The 13,707-nt window shown below is 35.8% G+C and overlaps 1 protein-coding gene across 9 annotated transcripts in view; it reads left to right on the top strand.

The window, feature by feature from the left end:
• Positions 1-13,707, top strand: part of cacna1bb (calcium channel, voltage-dependent, N type, alpha 1B subunit, b) — a 135,415-nt gene that overhangs the window by 101,272 nt on the left and 20,436 nt on the right. For all 9 annotated transcript variants that reach the window (XM_051093527.1, XM_051093526.1, XM_051093528.1 and 6 more), the window contains 11 exons: positions 557-653; positions 1,516-1,676; positions 3,277-3,417; positions 4,093-4,294; positions 4,996-5,160; positions 6,075-6,185; positions 7,507-7,590; positions 10,176-10,292; positions 10,652-10,717; positions 12,517-12,608; positions 12,701-12,851. In XM_051093527.1, the coding sequence (XP_050949484.1) occupies positions 557-653; positions 1,516-1,676; positions 3,277-3,417; positions 4,093-4,294; positions 4,996-5,160; positions 6,075-6,185; positions 7,507-7,590; positions 10,176-10,292; positions 10,652-10,717; positions 12,517-12,608; positions 12,701-12,851 (1,387 nt within the window). The remainder of the gene's footprint in view (positions 1-556; positions 654-1,515; positions 1,677-3,276; positions 3,418-4,092; positions 4,295-4,995; positions 5,161-6,074; positions 6,186-7,506; positions 7,591-10,175; positions 10,293-10,651; positions 10,718-12,516; positions 12,609-12,700; positions 12,852-13,707) is intronic.

Genomic DNA, 13,707 nt, shown 5'->3' on the forward strand with positions numbered 1-13,707 from the left:
ATAAAACAAATATAAAAACTCTTACACTTGTAGTAAAGAATGCACCTGAACCATATTTAGAGACCAGAACATTTTGGAGACTTGAATGTCTCCCAACCATCATCTTGGCGACGAGTTTTGCAAGAGCAATAATTGTAAAAATGTACTTTTTTAGCGTCTCAGCATCTGAATATGACTTGGCCACCTGTGGTTTTTACAAAGAGACCATCCCTGCAAACAATGGATTGTTTCTTTGTATCTTTTTCTGGTGAATGATTGTTATTTTACAGAAATATCACATTTTAAATTGATTTATCATCAGTCTCAGAGGTAGGTTTGTTTCTGTAGAATAACCTCCCCTCGAAGGCATGCTTTCTACTAACCAAATAACCTCTAGCTAATGTAATTCTGAATTACATGATGGGCTGGAGGAAGTGATTAGCTCATTAAAATGTAATTTAATTGAATTCGGGCTTTGTGCATGTGCTGGCAGATGACATCAAAACGCATCGTGTGTTAAAATGTGTGATCGCAAGTGTGTTCGAAATGTCTTTAAGTCATTGCTTTTTTCTTACAGAGGAACTAAAGGGAAGGACATCAACACCATCAAGTCCCTAAGGGTCCTTCGAGTACTAAGGCCCTTGAAGACCATTAAACGCTTGCCTAAACTCAAGGTAATGTCCTACTGTTTGGTTCTTAGCCTGATCAGCTCTTATATTACATTTGGGAGCATGCAATTAGAATTAGGTGGTTTTAATTGTAAAATTACATGATTGGATACACCAAAGTGAAAGATTATCATTCATTAGAACTCAAATCTATTGGTTTCCTACAGTTGATACACTACGTGTGTTACTGTACTTGTTTGTGTGGATGTTTTACAGGCAAGGATGATGTCCCTTGTATAGACCTCCACAATAACAGCCTTGCTGCATCTTTCGCTCTAATCAAATCACACACTTAGGCACACAAACAAATCGTTTTAGAGACACTCGCTGTTATCTCATTACATGGCTAAATTGTACATTTAAACTTACATTTCACACCATCATTTATTCATTTGGCTGAAGATTTGTCACCAGTGGCATTAGAGCAAATAATAGACTGGCAAATAAAACTGCAGTTTAGCTAAGTTACAATACTAATGCACAGATAAAGCCTACAGGCCCACAGAGAAATTTATCCTGCCTACGGAGATCTTATTACCATTAATGCCGAAAAAAAATATATACTACTGCAAATAATGATACCCTGAGGACATTAGATGAGCAGAAATTGTCAGAAAAATGAGAAGATTTACACATCCTCAGCCTAAGTGCAGTCATGTAGACCGAGAGGAGCAGTAATCAATTAAGATTTCGCCACAGCCTACAGTTAATGAGGTTGTGTGCTTCGACGACAGCCTTGTGACATTAACACACGACGACGCATTCGACACAGATGGATTTAACGTTATAGTCTGCGTGTGTCAGAGAGGCCCTCCGCTCCAGAAGATGTTTGCAGGAGATCTGATTTGTGCTGTTTGTGTGTCCCCAGGCCGTGTTTGACTGCGTGGTGAACTCTCTGAAAAATGTGCTCAACATCCTCATCGTTTACATCCTCTTCATGTTCATCTTCGCCGTTATTGCTGTGCAGCTTTTCAAGGGGAAGTTTTTTCACTGCACTGACGAGTCCAAAGCCCTGGAGAAGGACTGCAGGTACAGTTGAGCGCTGGCTGGACTGTCAGGATATATTCTGCATGAAGGAAGGATGGATGGATGGATAGAAGTGAAATAATGAATAGAGAAAAGAGGAGGAAAGGAAAGGAAGCGTAAGGGCAGCTAGTTAGGCAAGCAGGAAGTAAAGACAAGGTTTGAAAAGGACAAGTAAAAGAATGTAGGAAGGAAGACTGAATGGAAGTAAGGTAGGTAGGAAGAAAAAAAGGAAAGGCAGAAAAGCAGGGTTATTTAATATTTATATACTATTACAGTTTAATTTGTTTTTGGAGTTGTATTTTGTACTTTTGTCATTTTAAATTATTTTATTTTGAATTTTACATTTAATATTTATATTTAATTTAAGCTGTATTTCAACTGACAAAAATGTTTTTTAGTTTTTTTTTTTCAACGATGTCTTTATTGATTTTAGGAACTTTAGCATGAAAAGAAAAAAAATAATAAGAGAAATTTAAAAATAAATACATTTAGTTTTAGTTAATTATAAAAATCCTGAGATGAATGAAGGAAGAGCAAAGAAAACCTTAAAAAACTAATCATATTTTTTTTCTGAAATTCATCTCGATTAATCGTGATTAATCCCACCTTACATTAAAGTTTTTAAATATTCTTTTATAATGCTATAATTTTACATTCAATCTTTAAATTAATGTAAAAACAACATAAAGAAAGTAATTTTTTTTAATATTGGTTAAATATATTTTTTTATGACTGAAGGTGAGTATCACTGATACCAATATTTACTGATGTCTCTAGGAAATTGTTATTATTTTTCCTAATATTTAACCATTGACTATAGCCAATAACATTAAAGTATAACTGAGAGCTATCAATTTTAATATTTATTAGACTCTAAAAAGTAACAACTTCTAATTTAAGTGAACTTAAAACAATCTGCAAACCTGCAAGTAGGATATATACAGAAATTGAATAAAGTTATTAAACACTAAATACTAATTTAAATATATAGATCCTTAAAGCTACAAAAGTTATTGATTTCCTCTTTTCTTTGTTCTTTGATTAATAGACATCACATCAGCTGGGTTATTAGGTTATTTGACTGCTATTACTTTAAGAGCTGCCGCTGCTGAACGTGCCTCGGATTTGACACACATGCTTGTAGTTTCATACGTGCTTTAATATGAAATGATACGAAGACTGAAGGTGGAAACCATAGGTGCAAATTTAATGCCACATTTGGCCATTATCATTTTCAGATTATTTACAACAACCTTTACAGATTTAATTGTACAGCCATTTTTGTCCCAAGCGGCTGTTATGGATGGCGGGCACTTATCGGCAGAGACATAAATTGGCACCTATGGTGAAAAGGTAAGAAAGAGTGATGGAAAGAAAAGACTAAAGATAAAAAGCAAAGGAAGAGTGAAGAAATGGATGGATGGAAGGAAAGACAGAAGGAATCGGAAAGGGAAAAAAAGAAAGGGACAGAAGGAACTAAAGAAACCTTTCATAAAGGGTAAAAAAGTGGAAGTATATGGAAAGTGGGAAGGAAGAAAGAAGGAATCAATGGAGTAAGAAAAAGGAAGTAAATCAAGACAAATTTTGATGTGTCTGTACTCAGGGGTCAGTTCCTGGAATACGGCAGTGATGGAGTGGCCATGACGCAGCCGCGCGAGTGGAAGAAGTATGATTTCCATTATGACAACGTCCTGTGGGCCTTTCTGACCCTGTTCACTGTCTCCACAGGAGAAGGCTGGCCAACGTGAGTCCTCACACACACTTTTTGATCTTAGAAAGACGCTCAGTGTTGGTTTTCTTACTCTGATCTCTTTCTTCTTTTACTCTGTCTGTTCTGATTAAGTTTCTTTTCTTGCACAACTCTCTCTGGTACAATTTGTGTTCCTTTCCACTCTCTGCTTTCTTACTTTTAACTCCATGTTTTCATTGGAAAACACATACTTGGCTAAAAGAAGAAAAAAAAACTCTGCAATGCAGTGCAGAAAATCCAGAAAGTTTTTCATATTTAACTTAAATCCTTCTCAAGAGCTGCCTCTGGTACTCTGTGATATCTACACATTGCTACTTGAGTTTTTCATGGACAAGGATGTAATCTTAACCACTGCATATAAACACTTTTCCCTCTCTGCGGTTTTAAAATGATTTTGGTCTGTTATACTTTGTGAAGATGTTTTAAATTTGTAATCAGATTTGTATTTTTTTTTTGGACTTTTATAGCGAGTGTTAGAAAAGAAACAACTAAAGGGATAAAAAATCTATAGTTAAATAAAAAATGGGAATCCCTTTGTAGTTTTAGATGTAACATCTAATGTTATAAGGTTAAAATGGCTTTGAACTGTGGTTAAAATGAGAAAACCGTGTCATGATTGTCTTTCCAATGTTTGATCATATTCCTGACATTCTCTTTGTGCTTCACTAGAGTGCTGAAACACTCTGTTGATGCCACGTACGAAGACCAAGGTCCCAGTCCAGGTTACCGCATGGAAACCTCCATCTTCTATGTGGTCTACTTCATCGTCTTCCCCTTCTTCTTTGTCAACATTTTTGTGGCTTTGATCATCATCACGTTCCAGGAGCAGGGAGATAAAGCCATGTCGGAGTGCAGCTTGGAAAAGAACGAGGTAGGACGGGACAGGCTTACATTGTCAGTGCAATTGAGCAGATGAGTAGATGCTGGTGACGGCAAACTGTAGGCACCATTCACTGTTGCTTAAAATGGCGTTTCGGTGTATGCAAATTCAAGGTCAAAGTCTTGTTTCATACATGCATGGACAGTTGTGAGATGCCTGGAAGAGAAGTACTCTTAAGAGAATTCCTCTCACCTGTGTAAGGCCAATGCACCTGTCCGTCTACATCTCCACTGCCTTGACTCTAAACTCCTTTGACAAACACATACTCACACACACAAAGGACAAACTTAAACCCCAGGAGGAACTACCAGACCAGTCAGGCAGAACTCTTTGAACTCTCTGGCTTTGTTCTTAAACCTGTTACGTTGTATTGTTGTCTAGACCGTCATTATACAGCACTAGGTTTTGGAACAGAGACATAAAATTCTATTTTTTCTGATTTGTCTATATCTATATATCTGTATCTTCTCTCAGAGGAAATATTAGCCTGTGTTTTAAATATTAAACTGCTGTAACTCTGATTTGTGCAGCTGGTTTGATGTTAGCCTTACATTCATTTGATTTTGAAAGCTCTGGGAATACCAATGTAGTTCTGATAATCAAACATGGAAAGATCAGGATGATGAGTAGTTATGTGAACATTTTGTTGAGGACTTTATGTTGAGATAAGTGTGCTTTGATTTCATCCACAGCGAGCTTGTATTGACTTTGCCATCAACGCCAAACCTCTGACTCGCTACATGCCACAGGACAAGCAGTCTTATCAGTACAAGATATGGAAGTTTGTGGTGTCCACTCCATTTGAGTACTCCATCCTGACCATGATCGCTGTCAACACAGTGGTCCTCATGATGAAGGTAACACAAATGACAGCATTTGCAGACTGGTAAAGTTACAATAAGTTAACAGAGAAATTTACTATTAGATGTTTATATATGATGCTTTTTTTCTTCGTAACTGCTTGTGGAGTGTGAACTTACATCGCTTCTTTTGTTGCCCTTTTACTGAAAATTACAACCAAAAGCTGCACAACGTGGCAATGTATCAATATTTTATTTTCTGAGTTCTGTATTGAGTTGTGCTGCGATAAAAATGGCAACTGGTAGTGCAACTATTTCACGTATTCAAAATAATGGCGCCCCCATAGTCAAAAAATATTATAAAACAATGTTGATTTTTTAAAAGGGGTCCTATTATGCTCTTTTACAAAGTCTTGATTTTGTTTTTGGGGGTGTACTAAAACATGCTCTCATGCTTGATGGTTCAAAAAACTCATTATATTTCACATAATTTATATTATTACAATACCTTTCTCCCCAGCCTGACACAAATTCAAAAATTCAAAAAGTGAAAAAGCATAATAGGACCCCTTTAACAACAACAACAACAAAAAAATCTTTCATGGGTTTTCCACTAACTACACATTTCAGTAAGAAACATAATTTACGTTATATTAAGCCATACAAATCTTAATAACTCTTCACTAATTTTCGCTTCACTAAAAAACTTCTATGGCATCACTATTAACAACCTTGTGAAATCTTTATTTTTTGAAGTGTACCAACGTTGTAGGCAAACACTAAGAGTCCAACACAAGCATTGAGGTTCAGCAATGCTGATTATTGCATATGAAATGATGTGTGTGAATATTCAGTTATGAATAAGTCATTTCTCATTTTGGACTCCTGAAAGCCTATTTTACAGATCTTTTGAATATTTGAGTGAGTGCAGAATGAGTCACTATCACTCTGTGTTTTTCCTCCCTCTGTAGTTCCATGGTGCTCCTAAACCGTATGAAGACATGTTGAAGTGGCTGAACATCATCTTCACGGCTCTCTTCACGCTGGAGTGCATTCTCAAGGTCATCGCCTTTGGCCCTCTGGTGAGAGTGGAGAGACTCTGATATTACTAATCTATCTATCATGCAAACATATATAAGACACATAACTTTTGCTGTCCTAATAGGAAAGTTCTTGGCCAGAATAAATTGCAAGGTGGACCAGAATTTATGCTGATAGTAAAAACTCAAAACTAGTTTGATCTAGAGTTAGAGGAACAGAGTAAAGTAGAAGTATGAATGACTGATTTGAGAGAAAAGTGGAGCCCTGTTGGTTGATTGACCAGTCTGCAGGGCCGTTGGCAGTGCAAGAACTGTGAAATCAGCGAGAGGCTAATGACAGCCCGACGGGTGAGAAGAGTGTGGTTGGGCTTACAGTATGAGCAGGGATGTGTGCAATGCATCATAAATCTCTCTTCAGTGCCGGCTGGTCTGACCTGCAGCAGAAGGTCTCATCTCAAGCTCCATTTCCATTTATGAGGCTCATTTATTAAGAAGCTTTTCTGGTGCGTGACGCTTGCGTTTACCTCCACCTGTTCGGAGCTCAGGGTTGATGAATGGGTCTCGCTAATGTTGTTCTGTCCGGGATCCATGTCTAGCAGCAGTTGACTAATCTTTGCTCCATTCAGGAGAGACATGAACCCAAGGCTAAGACACCTGACAGACCGTCCTGCCATAAAAGATCTATTACAAGACTCACCAATGTCTGCATTTCAGGCTGCCTGTGTTTGAGTGTGTATGATTCTCTATATTTGTAAGAGCCACATTGTCCTCACTAGAATAGTAAGAAATTTTTAAAACAGACTTGTGTCTTCATAAGTAAAAACAGCCCATGCTTATGCTAAATCAGAATCTAAAAATGCCAAAAGAGGTCTTTAAGGAATAAGTGTAGAGTTAAAGTGGGGTAATTATAATTAATTCATTCAAAAAATGCAGATCTGCTGAAAAGCTTTTTTCCTAAATCTAGTGAGCTGTCTTACCATACAGCCCACTAGAGCCTTTTAAATGATCATAACTGAAATTAAACGTCATAACTGGTTCATTTTGAACTAGTTTGACAGAACCATGTTTCTTTTAAAAATAATATTTAAAAACATATACAGTGCCTTGCAAAAGTATTTATACCCCTTCATTTTTTCACATTTTGTTATGATGCAGCCTTATGTTAAACTGTTTTAAATTACTTTTTTCCACATCAGTCTACACTCCATAATTGGGATTTTGGCTCAAATTAGGTATCTTAGAAAGGAGCTTGTATTAACCTGAAGTTATTGAACCTATGATTTTGTTGATGTTAATGTATGCAATAATATGCTTTTTTATTTTAAGATGCTTTATTTATTTATTTATTTTTCAATGTGTGCAGAACTACCTAAAGGAGGCATGGAATATTTTTGACTTTGTTACTGTACTGGGCAGCATCACTGACATCCTGGTTACTGAGATCAAGGTGAGTCACATCAAAGCGTTTAAGAACCAAAATTCAGAGGTATTTAAATAAAATCATTTTAAATCTCAATACATACATGATAGATGCTATGAATAATGTAACTTTCTTACTGCAGTGGATGTTTCAGGTGAAAACCTCTAAAAGCTTAACTTTGTCTCTTTGTGAGCTTTTAGCGTTTATTTTGTGTGTTGCATGTGTGTTGCGGTTTTAGTCTGCTTTCAGTTTGTCCGTGGTTAAAATCATGGGGACAGTTTGACAGGGTTCCATGGAAAAACCTAAGAAAATTTAAATTATCAAAGTCATAGATTTCTTAAAAACAATTAAATTTCTGTAGTCAGTATGAGTTTTTCTATGTAGATATAATACTCAGCACTGCACTGCGTGCACATGAAAAACAATACATTACAAATTCAAAATGCCCACTTTCAAATCACATTTACTTGATTGGCTCAATGCAACCTTTGCACTAGAATATTTAAAATGAATTTGGTTCAGCCCTTAATCATTCAACCTGTTATAAGAGCAAATCATCTGCTGAAGATGACACTCCGGAGATCTCCATCAATGAGTTTTGACAGCCGTGTCTCTGCGTGTCAGAGATGGACTCCGGCCTCTCCTAACGATTTCACTGTGACTCTTATTTCCATGCTAAATCTCTGTTGGCACCTGTCCCCTTCCTTTCCCCAACGGACTGCGCAGACGGTAAGTGGCTTCATCGCTCCTGCACTGCCTGTCTCTGTCCAAACCTCTCCTCCTGTCAAACATCTTTATGCTAATCTTGAATGCTCACCTTTATACCTGCTGAGATCAGACTCGGTTCAATCCAGCACCATGCTGAGATGTGAAGGGTTTGTTGTTGTTGTTGTTTTTGGTATGTAAGATCTATTCACAGTAACGAACAGATTTTCCCTATTTTTTCCCCGTTTTTCACTATTGAAAGACTAGGGATGGGTGGTATGTATATGGGCCACATACTGTGAAGTTTTGTTTTTAACGTAGGTCTTTGTTTCTCAGATCAGTTATGAATAATCTTTTGTCAGTTTTTGTCTATCAAGTTCAAATTTGTATTGTACTGTATACTGTTAATGAGATAGCTATGGAAGCCCGTTTTCACCACTAAATAAGAAATAAAAAAAGTAATTACGACTTTTTATCTCACAGTTCTGACGTTCTTTCTCATAAATGCATGATACAGACTTCTTTTACTCAGAATTGTTAAATATAAATTCAAAATTCTGAGAAAAAAGTCACAATTCTGAGAAATAAAGTCAGAATTGTGGTAAGATGTAAACTAGCAATTCAGACTTTTTTCTCAGAATTGCAAGTTTATATCGCAATTATGACTTTATAACACGCAGTTACAAGTTATTAAGTCAGAATTGTGAGATATAAACTTGCAATTCTGAGAACATATCAGTCTTTTTGTTGTGCGAATTGTGAGAAGTCAGAATGCTTTTTTTCAGAATTGCGAGTTTTTTTTTCTCGCAATTCTGACTTTATTTCTTGCAGTTGTGGGTTTGTCATGCAATTCTGAGAAAAAATTCATAATTGTAAGTTTATATTTTACAATTCTGACTTTATAACATGCAACTGCAAGTTTATATCTCACAATTCTGAGAAAAAAGTCAGAATTACAAGAAAAAAAATCAGAATTGTAAGTTTATATTTTGACTTTATAACTTGCAATTGGGAGTTTTTATCTTACAGTTCTGAGGAAAAAAAGTTGTAATAGCGAGAAAAAGTCTAATTGTGTTTATATTTCACAATTCTGACATTATATCTCACAGATGCAAGTTTATATCTTACAATTCAGAGAAAAAAAGCTAGAAATGCAAGAAAAAAGTCACAACTGTTTATATTTCTGACTTTATAACTCGCAATTGCGAGTTTTTATCTCAATTCTGAGAGAAAAAAGTCAAAATTTTAAGTCAAAAAGTTTGTTTCATGCAATGTCGAGAAAAAAGTCAGAATTGTGAGATAAAAAGTTGCAATAACCTTTTTAAATGTTTTATTTAGTGGCGGAAACAGGCGTCCATGGATAGAGGTATTTCATCATTGATAGTATATTTTGTTAATATTCTAAAATTTTGTTTTAATTTAGATTTTAGTATTTTTTGTAATTTTGTTGTGTTTTTGTCATTTGTATGTTTTTTTTAGTATGTCTATATAGTTTCTATCAACTAGTTATTTTGATATGTCAGCATAAATGAATAAGAAATGTTAAAAAAGTTTTAAAAAATGAATGAGAAAAATTTGTTTCATTTCAAGCAATGAAAATATTATACCGTATATATGTATGGTTTTAGTTTAAGTTACCAATAATAATATCTTACCGTGGTCATACTGCCCATCCCTAACGAATTTATTTCTATTTAAAAGCATGTTCATGCAAGACTATTCATCCATCATACCAGACTATCAACAAGTCCTGCATGATACTAACTAGTTTTAATACCTTATCAATAAATTCGCCAGATCTAACAGAGGCCATTGCGGACACTGACTGACTGAGGACGTGTCCTCATCTCGGGTTTAAATACAGTTCCAGTGATGCGTCTCTGATCTCTCTTTCTGCTTGTATCCAGGATAAGAGGATTAATCTTAGTTTCCTGAGACTCTTCCGGGCCGCTCGTCTCATTAAACTCCTCCGGCAGGGCTACACCATTCGCATCCTGCTCTGGACCTTTGTTCAGTCCTTTAAGGTCAGCTCTTGACTTTTGACTTTACTCAGTTATCAACAGTAACTGTCAACAGTTCAATTTCAATGTTCAAGCTTTACTAGTTTGAGATGAATAATGCATTTATTTTAGGTTTTACATTAAACACTCATGTTTTATATTACTTTATATTATTTTTGTTAGTATCTACAGTATATATTTTTGTTTAAATAAATATTATTAATTTCGATTTTGTAAAGTATTAGCTTGCAACAGCTGTTATGAACATATAAAATAACGTACTATAATAAATGATCTCTGCCTGAGTAGATCAGATGCTAAAAAGGTTAAACAGTACTGTATTGTTTCTGTTTGTCTATAAAATATGTGTATTTTGTCCTCAGGCTCTGCCGTATGTGTGTCTCCTCATTGCAATGCTCTTCTTCATATATGCCATCATTGGGATGCAGGTGAGATCCAGAGAGCTTTAAAAGCCTCTGTTGCTCTCTCATAAACTTTACCCTTCATGCAACCTTTCTATCTGAGATCCATCACCACAGCTGCTACACGCATCTCACTTAACGCTGCAGCTTTAACGTGATAGATTATTGATCTTGGGCTCATTAAGAATGACCACATTCATCTGTATAAAAACCACAGGCTGTTTTGCAGTGGCAGATGGTGTTTTTCCATTTGAAAGCTTCATAGTCTTTCTGAAAAAGAAGCTATTGTTCTGGTCTTATGGACGGATCTCATCTTAAAGTTTGATTGCTCGTTTAAAGACGCACAGGCAATCTCCCAGATTGTGTTGGAAATGATGGCGTCTGCCATCTAGCAGATTAGGACTGCATTGTAAATCAATGCTAATTGTATCCTGTAAGACTGGGGAAAAAACATCATCAGTAAGCCATGTAATCAACTGTACGCTTGGAACTCCTACTGCCAACTCTGGATTTACTTCGTTCAGTGTAAAACATCATTTTGAACTAGTTTTTGCAGTATTTCTAGTACAGTAGGATTTGGATTCATGGAGTTATTGTAAAAGTAAAGCTTCATTTACAGTATTAGTAATCCTAAAGGCATAGTTCACCCAAAAATGAAAATTCTGTCATTAATTACTCACACTCATGTCGTTCCAAACCCGTTAAGACCTTGGTTCATCTTCTGAACACAAATTAAGATATTTTTTATGAAATCCGAGAGCTTTCTGACCCTGAATAGACAGCAATGCAACTGACACATTCAAGGCCTAGAAAGGTAGTAAGGACATAATAGTCCATGTGACATCTGTGGTTCATTCTTAATTTCGTGAAGCTAAGAGAATACTTTTTGTGCACAATTTCTTATATATTACTTCTATTACTATACACTTTTGCAGATGGCAGTTTAAAGGGGTCATCGGATGCTAAGTTCACTTTTACATGTTGTTTGAACATTAATGTGTGTTGGCAGTGTATGTACAAATCTACCCTATAATGATAAAAATCCATGCAGTGGTTTTTAATTAATCTGTAAAAATAATATCCCCTTTTTCAAATTGAGCCGTTGTCAGATGCCTGTCGTTGTGGCGTCACACCGACAGAGGCCGCTCCCACGATAGTTGATCGACATGAGCTCTTACCTCAGATCAGCGGCTAAACGTGGCTAAAGTAAATAAGATCGTCATTCCACAGAGAGAAGAGAGGGGTGGGGTGAGCAGAGCTCATTTGCATTTAAAGGAACAACCCCTTAGAATGAGCTGATTTTTGCTGAGCTCATTTTGACAAGGTAAAAAGGGTGTTGTTTTACAAAACCATTGAGAATTTTTAATCAAAGTATATTAGAGACTTTTCATTAGGACCCTAAAGAATCATATCAACTTGTGGAAAATGGGCATCTGATGAAAGACAAAAGATTGTGTCCATCCATGATCGCTGGATGTGCTTTTGTAATATATGTGGCTGACAGATTGGCTGTCAGTGCATTGCAGCTGAGTTTGTGTATTTGTTTGCGTGTCTGCTGTCTGACATAAAGTTATAAAATTCAAAAGCATGAGTCACAGTTTATGGAAAATGTGTATGTGGCCTTGTTAATACTGCAGATGCTTACTGTAACACCCTCCAGGCAGTCTGAATTATTGACACAGTCCCTGGAGGTGTTTTCATACAGCCTCAATAGGAAAGTGCACACATTGCGCTATGTAATTCTCAGCCCATCTCCTAAAAAATGCTTGCATTGTCTGTAATGTATCCAGAATTAGACTGCTGACGTGCTTTTCTCTCTGTGTCAGGTGTTTGGTAACATCATGCTGTCCGAGGAGTCGGCTATCAACATTCACAATAACTTCCAAACTTTTTTTCAGGCCCTCATGTTGTTGTTCAGGTAAACCTATAGTCTTAATACAATATCAGCTCTCACAACTGTTACAAATTTGTTCAAAGTTCAAAGTGACTTTCGCTGTTTGTGTGTTGCAGGAGCGCTACAGGGGAGGCTTGGCATGAAATTATGCTGTCTTGTCTGAGCGAAAGGCCATGTGACCATGACTCTGGCTATACTGGAAAAGAGTGCGGGAGTGATTTCGCTTACTTCTACTTTGTCTCTTTCATCTTCCTTTGTTCCTTCCTGGTTAGTTGAACAAATTTTAAAAATCAAACAGACACACACTTTCAAAAATGTAAATCCTGTCATCATTTGCTCATCCCCATGTTGTTTTAGACTTTTATGACTTTCTTTTGTGGAACACAAGAACTATTTATAGGCAAATGTCCAAGCTGCTCTTACAATGAAAGTGAATGGTGACCACAGTTGTCAAGTGTGATTTTCAGCAAATAAGAATGATTTGCTCTGTTTCTCACACAAAGCTATTTTACTACCTTAGATTAAGGTTTTAAGGTGCTTTTGGACATCTTAGGATCTTGTCATCTTTTGGTCCCCATTCGATTTGATATTAAAGAAAGAGCAGCTTTGATATTCTGCTAAAATTTTCTTTTAGTTTTCCATGGGGTTAACAAAAGTCATAGAGGAGACATGAAAGTAAGTAAATGATGACAAAGAAAAGAATAAAATAGATGTATACTTTTGTTCAGCAAGGCCTCATTAAATTGATCAAACGTGACAATAAAGATTTTACATTGTTACAAAGTGTTCTATTTCAAATAAATGCTGTTGAACATTCTATTCATTAAAGAATCCTAAAAAGAAATAACAATTTCCATAAAAACATGCAAATGTTGCACCAAATCAGCATGTTAGAAAGATTTCTGGATGGCTTCTGAAAATTCATCACAGGAATAAATTACTTTTTGAAGGGGATTAAATAGAAAACAGCTTTTTAATTTGTAATAATATTTAACTTTTACTGTTTTGCTGTATTTTTGATCATATAAATGCAGTCTTGGTGAACATAAGTATTTTAGTTTGAAATAATGAAATAAATTAATAAAATTAATACTAATTAACTAATCACATTTTTTGTTTACAT

This window comes from Labeo rohita, chromosome 21 (genome assembly GCF_022985175.1).
Source record: "Labeo rohita strain BAU-BD-2019 chromosome 21, IGBB_LRoh.1.0, whole genome shotgun sequence".
Lineage (NCBI taxonomy): Eukaryota > Metazoa > Chordata > Actinopteri > Cypriniformes > Cyprinidae > Labeo > Labeo rohita.